This window comes from Trichosurus vulpecula, chromosome 2 (genome assembly GCF_011100635.1).
Source record: "Trichosurus vulpecula isolate mTriVul1 chromosome 2, mTriVul1.pri, whole genome shotgun sequence".
Classification (NCBI taxonomy): Eukaryota; Metazoa; Chordata; class Mammalia; order Diprotodontia; family Phalangeridae; genus Trichosurus; species Trichosurus vulpecula.
Window position 1 is genome coordinate 20,342,755 of NC_050574.1, and position 17,494 is coordinate 20,360,248.

Below are 17,494 nucleotides of genomic sequence, written 5' to 3' on the forward strand. Positions count from 1 at the left end.
AGTTAGTGGATTACCATCCAGTGGAGGTTCTTCAAAGGAAAGCCAGAGGACCACTTGTTGGTTTGCTACAGAGGGGACTCCCATTGAGGTCTGGGTTGGACTAGCTCCCTTCTAGCCCTGAGCTTTTGTCAGCCTGTGATCTAATAAGAGAGAATGTGGACAGCTGAGAAATGAGGATGGAGCTGCTTTTCTTCAGGTTGTACTGACTGATGGCCCTGGTGACAGCTTTTCTTCAGTCACATTGGCAAGGCCAGGTGACAACCTCAGCTACCCTTTGAAGTAAACTGCTCAAACATCCTTTCCCTCTACTCAGTCTTGCTGGTCATTGTGTCTGAGGATTGGAAAGGGATGGGATAAGGATGGGGTGGTGTTTAATAGCTTTACTTTTCCTTCTGGCCCAATGCAGAACCCCAGAGTTGGAAGGGATCACAGGGTCATTGAGTCCAACTCACATTGGAACGACAATTTTCTCTGCCCCATCCCCAACAAATGGTCATCCAGCCTGTGCTTGAAGACTTCCAGTGATGGAGAGCCCTGTCCCTGGTCAGCCATTCCTCATTTGGACAGCTCCTCCTAGTAGGAAGGTTTCCCTGACATCAAGCTGAAACTGGCCTCTCTCTCCACATTTCCTACCTATTCCCCTTACTTCTTTCTTCCAAGTCCCAGCAGAACAAGGTCAGTCCCTCTTCCATGGAACTGCTCTTCAGATTCTTGAAAAACTGTTCACATGACCCTTCCTGCTATCAATTTTCTCTTCTCCAGGTAAAGCCAAATTCTTTCTTTTTTTATGTTTCTAAATCCTGAAACACTTTTACAATGAAACTTACTATGATAGGACTTCGAAATATATGAGCAGTAGCTACGTGACCCTGCTGTGGTCTGTCACTGTATCCATGTTTCCTCTAGGAGGCTTAATTGGGTCACTCATAGTAGGCCCAATGGTAAATAAATTTGGTAGGTAAGTGAGAATTCTCCAACCCTTAAGAATCCATCAACAGACCTTGGTAGTATATTGAACATTTAGGATTAAAATTCCAGCATTTGTCCTTGAACAGGGTGGCATAGTGAATAAATTGTTAGATCTGAAGTCAGGAACACTTAGATTCAAATCTTAACTTCTGACACCACATCCATGGCCATAAACAAATCATTCAGCCTCAGTTTTCTCCTCCATCAAATAGGAATAAAAATAATAGCTAGTATTTATATAGTACCTACTATGTGTCAAGCACTGTGCTAAGCACTTCATAGGTATAATCTCATTTGATCTTGACCAACAATCCTGGGAGAGGTAGGTGCTATTACTACCCCAATTTTTACAAATGAGGAAACTGAGGTAAACAGAGTTAAGTGACTTGCCCAAGATCACAGAGGGACTGTATCAACAAGGCAATAATCACAATGCTAATTGTCAAAATGCCTACGTGGTTCTGTATCGCAAAATGTATGAGACTCTCCGTGTAGAAGTCAGAAGAAGTAAACCATTTATTCAGACACCAGAGGACCAAATCCCAAAACCAATACACCCAATCCATCACAGTAGCAAAGAATTCAATATGCGATATCACAGCAGAGAGCCGTTACATCCCACAACCATCCACCCTCCCCCCGGGGCCTTCCCACAAATATACTCGCAGTCACCACACATCTGCTTTTTCCCCCGGCTCTAACTGTTGTAACTGCTCTCTCAGCATTTCCTGCGACACAATTAGGCTTCCTGTGATGTACGCAGGTCACACGGCCTATTAATGGGTGGGAAAGATCTTCAAATCTTAATGGCTATTAGAGGTAGTAAGTGTCTGAGGATAGATTTGAACTCAGGTCTTCCAGGTTCCAGGCCCAGTGTTCTGGACGCTGTTGCTCCCAGATATCTCTTAGTAATAGCATCTGTCTCACAGTGTTGCTGTCAGATTCTAATGGGATAAAATGTTTAAGGTTCTTTGTCAACCTTAATAATAACTGTTACATATGTATATGTGTGTCAATCTATCACATATTAGCAAATGTTAGCGTTAAAAATCAACATTTATAGTATTTGGAGCTAGTAGGAAACTCAGAAGAGAATCACAGATTCTAAGACCCAGGGCAGAGGGGGCCTCAGAGGCCATTTGGTGCCTGAATAAAGATTCCCCCCTTCAATAATAACAGGTTGCATTTATGTGGTACTTTAAGTTGTATGAAAGGCTTTACCAATGCAATCCCATTTGATTCCCTCGATGAATCTGGGAGATGGATGCTATCATTATTCCCATCTTACAGATGAGTAAACTGAGGCAAAAGGGACTTGTCCAGGGTTACCCAGCTAGTAAGTGTCTGAAGAGACTGGATTGGAACTCAGTACATCTTGACTCCAAGTCCAGCCCTATCCCCAAGTACCTGACCATTGATTATCCAGCTTTTTCCTGGAAGACTTCTAGTGAGGTCATAGATCTAGAGCCAGAGGCACCCTTAGAGGCCATAGGGTCCAACTCCCTCATTTTACAGACAAAGGTGACTGAGGTTCAGGGATTTTCAATGACTCTCCCCTTGGTCACATATCTTGTAAGTGTTTGAGGAAGGATTTGAACTCAGGTCTTCCTTACTCCAAGCTCTCTAGCCACTGCACCCTCTCGAGACCACAATAATTACTGTATGTCTGTCTTAAAAGAAGAGACTTAGTTCTTTTTTTTTCTCTGTAGAAAGGGGACCTTGCTGATCAACAACATCTTTTCCATTGTCCCTGCCATTTTGATGGGATGCAGCAAAGTGGCCAAGTCCTGTGAGGTGATCATCTTTGCCCGAATTGTGGTGGGAATATGTGCAGGTAAACACTCATGGGGTATTGTTACAGTCAGACTTACTGAGAAGGCAACAGTAACAGACACTCACTAAGTACTTTAAAGTTTACCAAGTGTTTTCCACACATTAGCTCATTTGAAACTCAACAAACTAGGTCATACAGGTCGTAGGGGTCAAAGGCAGGATTGGAACTCAAGTCTTCCTGACTCTGGGTCCAGATTTCCATCCACTCTGTCACAAGGAGCCCCAGGCATTGTTCTGGAGAGATCACTTAGCTACATTCTAAGATGGAGATGGTTTGCTCACTCTGCTAGTCCTCCATGTACCATGGTAGAGAGAGAGCTCTGGGTCTGGAATCAGAGGGTTCGAATGCCAACTCTGTGAGTAGGGGCATGTCCTTTTATTTTCCTATGCATTTATTGCCTTATCTGTAAAATGAAGACCACAGACTAGATCCTAGATCTGGAGCTGGAAAGGATCCCTTGTCCCTTGGGTACCTGGACAAGAATCTTTTCTAGCATCTCTTACAAGTGGTCATCCAGCCTTTGCTTAAAGGTCTCCACTTGGAGGGAGCCCACCCTCTCCTGAGACACCACTTTCATCTCTGTGGCAGCTCTAATTCTTGGGTTCTTATGTGGAGCCCCAGTGAGCATCTCTGCAACTGCCAGCCAACACGCCCAGTTCTGCTCTCTGGGGCCAAGCTCAGTGCCAGGCATATATACTGTATAATAATGCTTGTTTAATAAATTTAATAAACACTTGTTGACTGGGTGACCCACTAGCCACACAAAAGAAATCTAATCCTCCTCCTTCTTCATGATAGTCACAGCTAGCCTGTCCCCCCACTTTTCTTGTTTCCAAACTAAAGATTCCCAGTTCGTTCCTCATCCTCAGATGACATAATTTCCTGTCCCCTTTTAAAATATCAAGCCCAGGACTAATGCTAAAGCTATAGTTGTGGGCTGACTGAGGTAGAAAAAGAGAGAGTAGCACTAACATCTCCCTCCTGCACACTCACCCTCTGGTTTTTCAAACCCAATTGTGTGATCGTAGATCCTACACATGTGGAGTGGAAAGAACCCTTAGCAGGGAGAATGTCAGAGCTGCGGAGTGAGGACCTAGGGGGTCCTTGGGAACCAGGGAGTGGGGACTTCTAGTGGGTCCTCAGAAACTGGGGGGCAGGGACTAGGGGATCCTTATGACCTGGGGGATGGGGACCTCTAGAGGGTCCTTGGGACCTGGAGGGTGGGGACTTCTAGGGGGTCCTTGGGACACAGAATGTAAAATCTAGAAGAAGCCATAAAACATAAAACATCGGAGCTGGAAGGCACCTCAAAACCTAGAACAATAGAGTTCAAGCAGGCTTTAGAATGTAGGATGTCAGCGCTGGAAGGGACCGTACGGGTGACTTAGTCCAGAAATGTCAGATCAGACCTGCAAATCCACTGAGCGCACCAGGACAAGATTAAAAGATAATTGGGAAATGTTTAACAAAATAAATTAAAAAAAGAACATAGAGAATTATAAATTAATAAATTAGCTTACTAATTAATTTAATACATAACAAATAATATTAACTAGTGGTTTTCTAAGTCCATATGCAGCCTGCACAGATCATTTTTACTTGAGTTGGACACTACTGATTTAGTCCATTCCCCCCACCCCCTCCTTTTACGTATGAGGAAACTGAGGCCCATATAGGTAAAGAAATTTACCTAAAGTCAAACTGGGTCTGAGACTCAAACTCGGGTCCTCTAACTCCATATGTGGAACTCTTTCCAATCCTAGCTTGATTTAGATCCTGTTGTCCTATGATGGTTCTCCTGCCAGCCACACTTGGGACCAGCTCTCAGGATGGTGCAGCCAATGCTGTCCATGATGGGGTTGAGAGGCACTTTGGGGCCATCTCGTGGCTACTTCTGTTATTACTGGGGATAGAAAGCCTGGTTTCTCCAGAGGTGGACAACGCTGATGGGGGTAGGGGGAAGGCTATAGAAAATCACCTTTCACTCACTAGACCATACCACCAACAGCTTAGCAGAGGCTTATTGCTGCCAGCATATTGCTGAGGGTGGCAGGGAGGCTGGGGGATGGGCGAAGTGCTTTGGAGAGGAAAGAGGACTTGGAAAACGGAGTTGTGGGAGTGTGTGTTGGGGGGACATTAGACACAAACTTCACAGTTTTGCCAGGTGTGTTTGTGTGTGTGTGTCTGTGTCTGTGTGAAAGAGACAGACAGACAGACAGACAGAGATGGGATGACACACTCTGGCTATGACATTTTAAATTGTCTATATTTCAGGTTATCTTTAGCCTCCATAACAGCCTCAATAATAGAAGTTATCACCTCTGTTTATTCCTTTTCTTTTTATTACATCCTGACTTGGTTCTAATCATGAGGTATATTCCTTAAAATGTTATAAGGGGATATTCAGAGATCCAGTAATGCTTCCCTTGACTAGCCATAGTCATTTTAGAGGTGTATTTATAACAGGGAAAATGTAGAGCACTAATGTATAAAATCATGTTAAGAATGCTCATTCACTGCAGGATGAATGGGCTGTGTTGTTTGTTTATGGGGTTCTACTTCTCCCTCTTGTCTTCCTCCCCTCCCCTCCTCTCTCCCTTTCCCCTTCTCTTCCCTCCTTATTCTCCCTCTCTCGATCCTTCTCTCTGTCTGTCTCTCTCTCCTTCCCTCTCCCCCCTTTCCATCCCACCCCCACCTCTCTCTTTCTCTCTCCTTCCCCCTTCTCCCCCCCCACACAAGAAAAGTTAGTCAAATAAATCTTCAAACCCCAAGACTTGCATATACTTTGTTTTTAGTATTTTATTATTCCCCAGTTATATGTAAAAACAATTTTCAATATTCATTTTTTAAAATATTGAGTTCCAAATTCTTTCCCTCCCTCCCTCCCCACCCTCCCACCTCCATTGAGAAAGCAAGCAACTCCATATAGGTTATAGATGTGTAGTCATGCAAAACATATTCATAATAGCCACATTGTGAAAGAAAATATAGGCAAGAAAAAAACTTAAGAAAATAAGGTTTTTTAAAAAGTATGCTTTAATCTGTATTCAGACACCAACCTCTTTTTCTGGAGATGGACAGCATTTTTTCATCATAAGTCCTTCAGAGCTGTCTTGGATCATTGCATTGCTGAGAAGAGCTAAGTCATTCATGGCTGATCATCTTACAACATTGCTATTACTTTGCACACAGTACATTTCACTTTGCAACAGCTCATGCAAGTCTTTCTAGGTTTTTCTGAGAGCATCCTGTTCATCATTTCTTATAATACAGTAGTATTTCATCATAATCACATACCACAACTTGTTCAGCCATTCCCCAATTGATGGGCATCCCCTCAACTTCTAATTCTTTACCCTCAGAAAAGAGTTGCTTTAAATATTTTTGTACATATGGGTCCTTTTTGTTTTTTATCTTTTTTGGGATACAGACCTAGTAGTAGTATTGCTGGGTCAAAGGGTATGCATGGTTTTTTAGCCCTTTGGGCATAGTTCTAAATTGCTCTACAGAATGGTTGAATCAATTCACAGCTCCACCAACGGTGCCTTAAAGTCTCATTTTCCCCACGTTCCCTCCAATATTTGTCATTTAGCTTTTCTGTCCTATTAGCCAATCTAATGGGTGTAAGGTAGTACCTCAGAATTGTTTTAGTTTGCATTTCTCCAGTTAATAGTGGGTTAGAGTATTTTTTTCATATGGCTATAGAAAGCTTCATCTGAAAACTGATCATATCTTTTAATCATTTATCAACTGGGGAATGGCCTTTATTTTTTTATCAGTTTGACTCAGTTCTCTATATGCTTGAGAAATGAGGCCTTTATCAGAGAAACTTGCCTTAAAATTTTTTTCACAGTTACTTTTGCTAACTGTATTTCCCTCCATCCTATTCCCCACCCCGTTTATTCTATTCTCTCTCTCCTTTCACCCTGTCCCTCCTCAAAAGTGCTTGCTTCTGACTACCCTCTTCCCTAATCTGTCCTCCCTCTTATCACACCCCCCCTCCCTGTCTCTTATCCCCTTCCCCTCCTATTTTCCTGTAGGGTAAGTAAGATAGATTTCTATACCTAATTGAGTGTGTATGTTATTCCCTCTTTGAGCCAATTCTGATGAGAGTAAGGTTCACTCATTCCCCCTCACTTCCCCCCTCCCTCACCTCCACTGCAAAAGCTTTTTCTTGCTTCTTTTATGTGAGATAATTTACCCCATTCTACTTCTCCCTTTCTCTTTTTCCCAGTACACATTCCTCTCTCACCCCTTAATTTTATTTTTTAGATATCATCCCTTCATATTCAACTCACAATTGTGCCCTCTGTCTATATATGCTTCTTCTAACTACCCTAACAATGAGAAAGGTCTTATGAGTTACAAGTATCATCTACCTGTATAGGAATATAAACAGTTTAAACTTATTAAAATCCCTTATGATTTTTCTTTGCTGTTTACCTTTTTATGCTTCTCTTGTGTCTTGTATGTGAAAGTCAGATTTTCTATTCAGCTCCAGTCTTTTCATCAAGAATGCTTGAAAGTTCTCCATCTCATGGAATGTCTATTTTTTCCCCTGAAGGATTATACTCAGTTTTGCTGGGTAGGTGATTCTTGGTTGTAATTCTATCTCCTTTGCCCTCCAGAATTTCATATAGCAAGACTTTTGATCCTTTAGTATAAAAACTGCTAAATCTTGTGTTATTCTGACTGTGGCTCCATGATACTTGAGTTGTTTCTTTCTGGCTCTTGCAATATTTTCTCCTTGACTTAGGAATTCTGGAATTTGGCTATAATATTCCTGGGAGTTTTCATTTTGGGATTTCTTTTAGGAGTTGATCAGTGGATTCTTTCGACTTCTATTTTACCTGCTGATTCTAGAATATCAGGGCAGTTTTCCTTGATAATTTCTTGAAAGATGTCTAGGCTCTTTTTTTATCAAGGCTTTCAGGTAGTCCAATAATTTTTAAATTATTTCTCCTGGATCTATTTTCCAGGTCAGTTGTTCTTCCAATGAGATAGTTCACATTTTCTTCTATTTTTTCATTCTTTTGGTTTTGTTTTATCATTTCTTGATTTCTCATGAAGTCATTAGCTTCTATTTGCTCAATTCTAATTTTCAAGGAATTATTTTCTTCAGTGGGCTTTTGGACCTCCTTTTCTATATGGTCAATTGGCCTAGTCTGTTGTTTAAAGTGTTATTTTCTTCAGTATTTTTTTGTGTCTCCTTTACCAAGCTGTTGACTCATTTTTCATGATTTTCTTGCATTACTCTTGTTTCTCTTCCCAATTTTTCCTCTACCTCTCTTACTTGATTTTCAAAATCCTTTTTGAGCTCTTCCATGCCCTGAGATCAATTCATATTTTTCTTGGAGGCCTTAGATGAAGGAGTTTTGACTTTGTTGTCTTCTTCTGAGTGTGTGCTTTGATCTCATCACCAAAATTTCAACAATCAGAGTTTTTCTGTTGTTTGATTATTTCCAGACTTTTAAGTCTTTGTTAAAGTAGGGCTCTGCTTAGGAGAGAAGCAGAAAATTGGGAGAAAATCTTTACAACCAGTGTCTCTGATAAAGTCCTCATCTCTAAAATATACAGGGAATTGAACCAAATTTATAGGAATACAAGTCATCCCCAATTGAGAAATTGTCAAAGGATATGAACAGGCACTTTGCAGAGGAAGAAATTAAAGATATCTATAGGCATATGAAATAATGCTCTAAATCACTATAATCAAAACAACTCTTAGGTACCACATCTCTCCTGTCAGATTGACCAACATGACAAAACAGGAAAATGATAAGTGCTGGAGAGGATGTGGGGAAAATGGGGCATCATTACATTGTTGGTGGAGTTGTGAACTGATCTAGCCATTTTGGAGAGCAATTTGGAACTATGCCCAAAGGGCTATAAAAATGTGCATACCCTTTGACTCAGCAATATTACTTCTAGGGTTATATCCCAAAGAGATCATACAAGTGGGAGAGAGACCTGTATGTACAAAAATATTTATAGCATCTCTTTTTTGTGGCGGCAAAGAAGTGGAAATCAAGGGGATGCCCATCAATTGGGGAATGGCTAAATAAATTGTAGTATATAGATGTAATGGAATACTACTGTGCTATAAGAAATGAGGAGCACACAGACTTCATTACCACCTGGAATGACTTATATGAACTGAAGCTGAGTGAGTGGAGCAGAACCAGGAGATCATTATACACGATTACGGACACATGGTATCTGTAAGGACTGATCAATAGACTTGACTCCTCTCAGCAATGCAAGGTTCAAAGAGAGCTCCAAAAGACTCATGACGGAAAAAGCTATGCACATCCAGAGAAAAAATTATGGAGTCTGAATGCAGATTGAGGCAAACTTTTTGCGCTCTCTCTCTCTCTTTTTTCCTTCTTTTTTGGTTTCATTTCTCCTTTCTCATGATTTATTCCATTAGTTAAATTCTTCCTTACAACTGGACTGTTAGGTAAATAAGTTCAGTGTGAAAGTATGTGTATAACCTACATTGGATCACATGCTGTCTTGAGTGGAGAGAGGGGAGGAGAGGGAGGGAGAGAAAATTTGGAACCCAAAAACTTGTGGAACTGAGTGTTATAAACTAAAAATAAAAAATAAATTTATTATTAAAAAAATAAAGTAAGGCTCTGCTTCTAGGGTGGAGGGTACACTGTCCTGAGTTTCAGGGGTTTTGTGCACCTGTTTTCAGAGGTACTTTTAATAACCTGTAAGTTTTCAGTTCATTCAAGTTGGTATGATCTAAGAAGAGGTGTTTACTACTCTCCTGGCCTGTGCTCTTGTCTGTGAGAGACCATAAGCACTCTTTTCCACCCTAGAACTGTGAGGAGGGGTGGCTGCAAGCTCTGCTGTGCCAGTGCTCCTCCTCACCCTGGGACTACCACCCATGACTTTGACCGGGATCCAAGTACGGGCAAAGCAACAGAGTCCTGTCTCAGCTAGTAAAAAGACACCTGTAATCTTCTGACCAGTTCAACCCCTTTACCATCTGTGGACTGAGAGTTCCAAAAGCAGCTGCTGCACCTGCAGCTGCTGATTCAGTTGATCCCAAGGCCTGTTCCTGGTTTGCTGGGGCCAATGGGCTGGAGCTGTGCTGGTGCAGTCTGCACTGGACTGTGCTCCACTCTCACCCAGGTGCTGATCTTCTAAGTTGTTCTTAGCATTTGTGGAATGAGAAGTGTGGAGACCACCACTGCTGCAAGTGATTCAGTCACTGCATGGCCTGCTCTGGCTTTGCTGGAGCCTGGTCTGTGCTGCGCTGGACTACACTCCCCTGTCACCCTGGTGCAAAAGACCTTTCTTGCTGACCTTCCAAGTTGTCTTGGGCTGGAAGTTTGTATCGCTCCATCTTTTTGCTGCTTCTGCTGTGCTAGAATTTGTTTAGAGTCATTTTTAAAGGTATTTGGAAGGGTTTGGAGGAGAGCTCAGCTGAGTCTCTGCCTTTACTCTGCCGTCTGGGTACTACCTCAACTTGTACATTCTTTAAGAAGAAAAAGACAGTTTATTCTAGATTTGCATTTAGGAAGTTCTGACAGTAACCACAGTGTTTGTGTCCCTTAAAAAAATCTGACTTCACTGTTATTGTTTTAATCAAGTTAAGAGGCTCTAATGATGGAGGAGTTCCTGACACCTTTTTTAAGGACCTGTAAGGATTAGGTGCTAATTGGGGCAGCATCTTCCTGGCTCCCTTTCTAAAGCTGCAGCTCCTACTACTTCCCCACCCTCCTCTCCCTCCTGAAATGAATCCCAAAGAGCCTGTGATGGGTTTTGGTGTTTTGATTTTTATTAGGGTGAGGAAATCCAATGTGACAATTTCTTTCACCTGTGTGGCTCACAGTCCATCTATGACTTGGTAGACAAATAAGTCCTGAGATTCAGAGAAATTAAGTGAAATAGCGAAGGTCAGAGCCAGGATTCAAACCCAGCTCCCTCTCGACTTCAAAACTGATACCCTTACTGTGTTACCACACTGCCTAAGGCAAGGTAATCAAGCTGGGGTGTGGTGTCTGTGCCCTCCCATCTCCTCTCCTTGGCTCATCTCCATTCCTAGGATCCCAGAACTCTCCTGCTGCCTGGTTGCCCAGTGATCTTGACTGCAACATCCCACCCAGATCTCCCCTCTCTAGGAAAGGCAGCATATGCCCAAACTTAAAATCTCTCACCCAACAAAATTTCTCTGGCCTATTCTCTCCTTCCGGTAGAATTTTGCTACATGTTGAGGAAACCAACAGCACCTTTCTCCCAGATTTGCAGGAGTATCAAATGGGATGATAATTGTAAGGCACTTAGCACAGTACCTGGCACATGGTAAGTGCTATATAAGTATTAGTTCTTGTTATTTTTATTATGTTGTTCAAGAGGCCATGTGGTCTAGTGGATAGAGAGTTTTCTTCAGAGTCAGGAAGACCTGGGTTCACGTATTGCCTCTTTCACATATTGACTGTGTGACTGTGGACAAGTCATTGAAGCTCTCAGTGTCCCAGGAAACTCTCTGAGACTATAAATTACAGAACAGTTGCCCATTTATTCTGTAAGAGGGTGTTTCTTTACTCAGATTCCCTACACCAATGAAACCACAGGTCTTTAACAGTGAAAAAAAAACCTTCCCTTAATGTTGATTAAGTCAAAGAATAAGAGGGTAAGATTTTTCCTTACACTCAGGCCTTCAAATCTCTCGGATCATGTCTATACCCACCAAAGAGAAAAAGTTTCTATATATCCCCCTCTCAAATACTTATAACTGCTCTTTGTGGGAACAAAGAATTAGAAACTGAGGAGTTGCCCATTAATTCATCAATTGGGGAATGGCTGACCAAGTTATGATACATAAATATGGTGTAATACTATTGTGCTGTAAGAAGTGATGAAGAGAATGGTTTCAGAGAAACCTAGGAAGACTTGTATGAACTGATTCAGAGTGAAGTGAGTAGAACCAAGAGAACAATTTACACAGTAATAGCAATATTGCAAAGATAATCAACTGTGAAAGGGTTAGTATCTCTGATCAACACAATGACCCACTGTAGTTCCAAAGGACTCATGATGAAGTATGCTACTAAACTCCAGACAGAAAGCTGATGATCTCAGAGTGCAGACTGAGCTATTTTTACTATAATTTTTTTTGCCAATGTGAGAATTTGTTTTGTTTGACTAACATTATTTGTTATGGGGGCTTTGTTTTTATTTCTTTTTTCAGTTAAGGAGACAAGAGATGGGACATAGTGAAGGCAGACTTTGCTTAGTTAAAAAAAATTATTAATTTTAAAAATAAAAATCTCTTAAGTTCCAGTTAGGCAAGAATGTGAACAGAAGATCCATTCATCTGAATTTCAGCAATGATATCATTCTCAAGGCAATGACCTCTGCCTGTGGGATTTCCATGGCTATTTCTGGTCCTCTAGAACTATAAACCATTCTTTTCAGCCAAGTCAACTACAAGGGAAGGTTTTCATTAAAGATTCACACATTAATCCATTCCTTACATTCTCTTGTAAACTTTGAGATGGCAGAGAGATACATGGATAGGTATTGCTCCATCCAACAAAACCAAGTTATCCTAATTTGATTTTTATTTTATCCATATCAGGTCTGTCCTCCAGTGTGGTTCCCATGTACTTGGGAGAGTTGGCCCCCCAAAACCTGAGAGGGGCCATCGGTGTGGTCCCCCAGCTATTAATCACTTTTGGGATCTTTGCAGCCCAGGTCTTTGGTTTTCGGAGCATCTTAGCAACTGAAGATGGTAAGACCAATGTGCTCAGTTGTTATTAGTTATGAAGTTATCCCTTCTCTCACCAGGCATTGAGGAGAGGATGTGTAGGCCTAGAAAGAGTGCTGGATTTTGAATCAATCAATTAATCAGCAAGCATTTATTAAGTACTTACTATACACCAGGCTCTAAGCAAAATGCTTCTGATACAAAAACAAAAGTGAGCCAATCCCTGCCCTTTAGGGGCTTATAGTCTGTCAAGGAAGACAATGTATACAGAAGGAAATACAGAATGTGTATAAAAGAAATTAGAAGTCATTTTAGCAGGGAGGGCATTAGCAGCTGGGGAGCTGGTCTCCTACAGAGGTTGAAAGTCTTGAGGGAAACAAGATATTCTTGTAAGAGATGGAGATGAGGAGATAGTATGTTCTAAGAAAATGGAAAGGCACAGATTTGGAAGATGGGATGTAATGTGTAGGAATAGCAAGTAGAGCAGTTTGGCTGAACTGAAGAGTGAAGGAAATAGAGAATTTCAGTCTGAAAAGGTATTTTGGGGAAAGTTGTAATGGGCTAAGAAGAATCAAAGGACTTGGGTTCAAACCTCAGCTCTGTCACTTAGTACAGTCAATCCTCAACTTTTATGGGAGGCAACATCCCTAGAAAATGGAGTAAAAGTGAAAAACACAAATGTTGATACATTCATTGAACCCATGGGAAATAGAGGGTTAGGTTTCCATAACCACCAAAAACTGTAATCTTTCAGTAGAGATTGTTGAAAATACACTTTTTTGCATGTAATGCTTTATAACAAAACATTAATGCTGATAATATGCATGTTTCTTAACATAGTAACCATGAAATAACCCAGAAAATGCTGTACACAAAATAAAATTGGTAACATGCAAAACATTTTTCTAGCTAGTAATTCTCTATAATTCTGTGACCTTTTTGCTAACATCTCAATCAAAAAATTAATTTCAGACAATAATTCACTTTTCATAACACATGAAATTGTATGATAAATACCATACAGCAAATGAAATTCTTAAAACTAAGACATTTTTTAACCTAAATCTCACACTGTGTCAGAAGGAAGTATGAGACACTGTACTGTATACTATACTACTGTAAACCCCTCTCCCTCCCTTGGCTGCCCTCTGAGAACCAAGGTAGAGGTTGCTGGAACTTTAGTCACTGCTGCCAGAAGACCACAAAACTGGCAAGATCTTGACATCACCTCCAACACTCTGTTCTTCAGGTGGATGGCACTGGAACTTGTGAAAGACTCACCTGCTTGAAATACTTTCCTCCTTTCTGCAGATATAATCATTAATTTTTTAACACCAAACTTGCAATCTACACCAGGTGCAGACATTCTGGCAATACGTTTATCTAACACTTTTATTTTCTTACTAAGCTGCACCATCGACTTCACATACTTAGCTTGAGAGCCCAAAGGACTTGCATTATGCTTTGGGGGCATAATTGTAATACAAAACTTGAGTTTTAAAGGAAAACAATGAAAATACATAATGAATACACAGGGAGTTCTTTATAATGGTAGGGTGAACAAGAACAGTAAAGCACCTACTAGGACACCAGCCCCTCCACAAACTTGTGCGCATCATACCTCTCATTTTTTTTTCTCTACCGCACATAGCTGTAAATGGGTAGAGTTGCTAACTCAAAAGTGAAAATAAGATTACTAATCAAATCACCCACTTGAAGGTGTGAAAGTTAAAGGTCCGGATGGAGCCAAGATAGTGGAGAAAAGGCAGAAAGTTACCTAAGGTCTCTTCAATTTCCCTCAAAACAACTTTAAATCAAGATTCAAAAAGAATTCTGGAGTAACAGAACCCACAAAAGAACAGGCTGAAACAATATTCCAGCCCGAGGTAACTTAGAAGGACTGCAGGAAAGGTCTGTCTCACTTGGATAAAAGGAGAGCAACCCAGCTCAGAAGGCTTCCAGGTAAGCCAGCAGGAGTCCCAGCATAGTCCTAGCATAGATCAGCAGCCAAGGCTCTGAATTCCTGGTTCAGCAGGCCAGCAGCATAGCACAGCAGGTGAGCTGCCAGCCCTGGAGCCCCTGGCACAGCAAATTGTGCAAGAAGCTTGGGACAGCGCCTCCTGTATCCCATGAAATCAACTTTAAAAGTCACAAAATAACCTGGAAAATGAGAAAAAACAAACAAACAAAGCCCCAACCATAGAAAGGTATTATGAAGATCAAAAAACAAACTCAGGAAAGGACAAAAATGCCAAAATTCCTACATGCAAAGCCTCAAAAAGAATTATGAATTGGTCTCAGGTCCTAAAAGTTCTCCTGGAAGAGCTCAAAAAAAAATTTTAGAAATCAAAAAAGAGAGGTAGAAGAAAAATTGGGAAGAGAAATGAGAGCTATGCAAGAGAATCATCAAAAAAAGAGTCAACAACTTGGTAAAGGAAGCACAAAAAAATGGGAAAAGGAGGTACAAAAATCCACTGAAGAAAACAACTTCTTAAAAAGTAGAATTGGATAAATGGAAAAGGAAGCACAAAAGCTAACAGAAAATGATTCCTTAAAAATTAGAATTGAGCAAGTAGAAGCTAATGACTCTATGAGACATCAAGAATCTATCAAACAAAATCAAAAGAATGAAAAAGTAGAAGAAAATGCAAAATACCTGACCGGAAAAACAACTGACCTGGAAAATAGATCCAGGAGAGAAAATTTTAAGAATTCTTGGACAACCTGAAAGGTATGATAAAAAAAAAGAGCCTGGACAGCATCTTTCAAAAAATTATCAAGGACATCTGCCCTGATGTATCCTAGAACCAGAGGGTAAAATAGTAATTGAAAGAACCCACAAATAACATCCTGAAAGAAATCCCGAAATGAAAACTCCTGGGAATATTATAGCCAAATTCCAGAATGATCAAGTTAAGGAGAAAATACTGTGAGCAGCCAGAAAGAAACAATTCACATACTGAGGAGTCACAATCAGGGTTACACAAGATTTAACAGCTTCTACTTTAAATGATCAGAGGGCTTGGAATATAATAATATGGAAGGAAAAGGGGCTTAGATTATACCCAGGAATCAACTGCGTGGCAAAACTGAGCATAATCTTTCAGGAGAAATGAAATAGGTGACTTTCAAATATTCCTGATGAAAAGGCCAGCATTGAAAAGAAAATTCAATTTTCAAATACAAGACTCAAAAAAAGCATAAAAAGGTAAATAGGGAAGAAAAAATGTTATTCAATAAGGTTAAATTGTTTATATTGCTACACTGGATAAGATAATACTTGTAACTCTTAAAAATTGTATCTCTATAAGGGCAGTTAGAAGGAGTATGCATAGAGAGTGCAGGTATAAGTTGACTTTGATGGGATGATATATAAAAAAAAGAATGAAAAAGAGGATTGTACTGTGAGAAGAGGGAAGAGAGGCAGAATAAGGTAAAAAACATCACATGAAGAGGCACTAAAGACCTATTACAATGGAAGGAAAGAAGGGAGAGAGGTGAGCATTGTTTGAACCTTTCTCTCATCCAAATTGGTTCAAAGAGGGAATAACATACACCCTCAATTGGGTATAGAAATCTATCATACCCTATAGGGAAGTAGGAAGGGAGGGGGTCTGAAGAGGGGATGGCCAAATAGAAGGGAGGGAAAATTGAGGGAGGAAATAGTCAGAAGCAAAACACTGATAAGAAGGAACAGGGTGAAAGGGAAAAGAGAAAAAAGCGTAAACAGGAAAACTAGGATGGAGGGAAATACACAGTTAGTGATCATAACTGTGAATGTGAATGGGATGAACTCTCTCATAAAAAGAAGTGGATAGCAGAGTGGATTAAAAACCAGAATCCTACATTGTTTTAAAGAAACACATTTGAAGCAGAAAGACACACAAAGAGTAAAGGTAAAAGGCTGGAGCAGAAAATATTATGTTTCATCTGAAGAAAAAAAAAGCAGGGGTAGCAATCATGATCTCAGACAAAGCAAAAGCAAAAACAGATCTAATTAAAAGAGATGCTCAAAGAAGCTATATCGTGCAAAAAGATACCATAGATAATGAAATAATATCAATACTAAACATATATGTACCAAATGGTATAGCTTCCAAATTTCTAAAGGAGAAGTTAAATGAGTTCCAGGAGAAAATAGACAGTAAAACTATATTAGTGGTGGGCCTCAACTTTCCCCTCTCAGAACCAGATAAATCTAACCAAAAATAAGCAAGAAAGACATTAAGGAGATGAACAGAATTTTAGAAAACTTAGATATGATACACCACCGAAAATTGAAAAGGCATAGAAAGAAATATACCTTTTTCTCAGTGGTACATGGCACCTACACAAAAACTGACTATGTATTAGGGGCATAAAAACCTCACAATCAGATACAGAAAGGCAGAAACATTAAATGCATCATTTTCAGATCATGATGCACTAAAAATTATATATAATAAAGAGCCATAAAAAGATAGATTAAAAATTAATTGGAAACTAAATAATCCTAAAGAATGAGTGGGTTAAAGAACAAATTATAGAAACAAACAACAATTTCATCAAAGAGAATGATGATAATGAGACAACATACCAAAATTTATGGGATACGGCCAAAGCAGTACTTAGGGAAAAATTTCTATCTCTTAATATTCACATCAATAAAATAGAACAGATCAATAAACTGGGTATGTGACTAAAACAGCTAGAGAAAGAACAAATTAAAAATCCCCAATGAAACGCCAAATTAGAAATCCTGAAAACCAAAGGAGAGATTAATAAAACTGAAAGTAAGAAAACCATTGAACTAACAAGTAAAACTAAGAACTGGTTTTATGGGGGGAAAACACAATAAAATAGATAAACCATTGGCTAATTTGATTTTAAAAAGGAAAGAAGAAAACCAAATTACCAGTGTTAAAAATGAAAAGGGTGAATTCATCCCTGAATGAATGAAGAAGGAATGAAGAGGAAATCATAGCACT

At 40.0% G+C, this 17,494-nt stretch overlaps 1 protein-coding gene across 1 annotated transcript in view; it reads left to right on the forward strand.

The window, feature by feature from the left end:
- The window catches only part of LOC118836301 (solute carrier family 2, facilitated glucose transporter member 5-like), a 50,896-nt gene that overhangs the window by 17,348 nt on the left and 16,054 nt on the right, over positions 1–17,494 (forward strand). Inside the window, exons 3-5 of the mRNA XM_036743632.1 lie at positions 796–958; positions 2,679–2,803; positions 12,399–12,551. Of these exons, the coding sequence (XP_036599527.1) occupies positions 796–958; positions 2,679–2,803; positions 12,399–12,551 (441 nt within the window). The remainder of the gene's footprint in view (positions 1–795; positions 959–2,678; positions 2,804–12,398; positions 12,552–17,494) is intronic.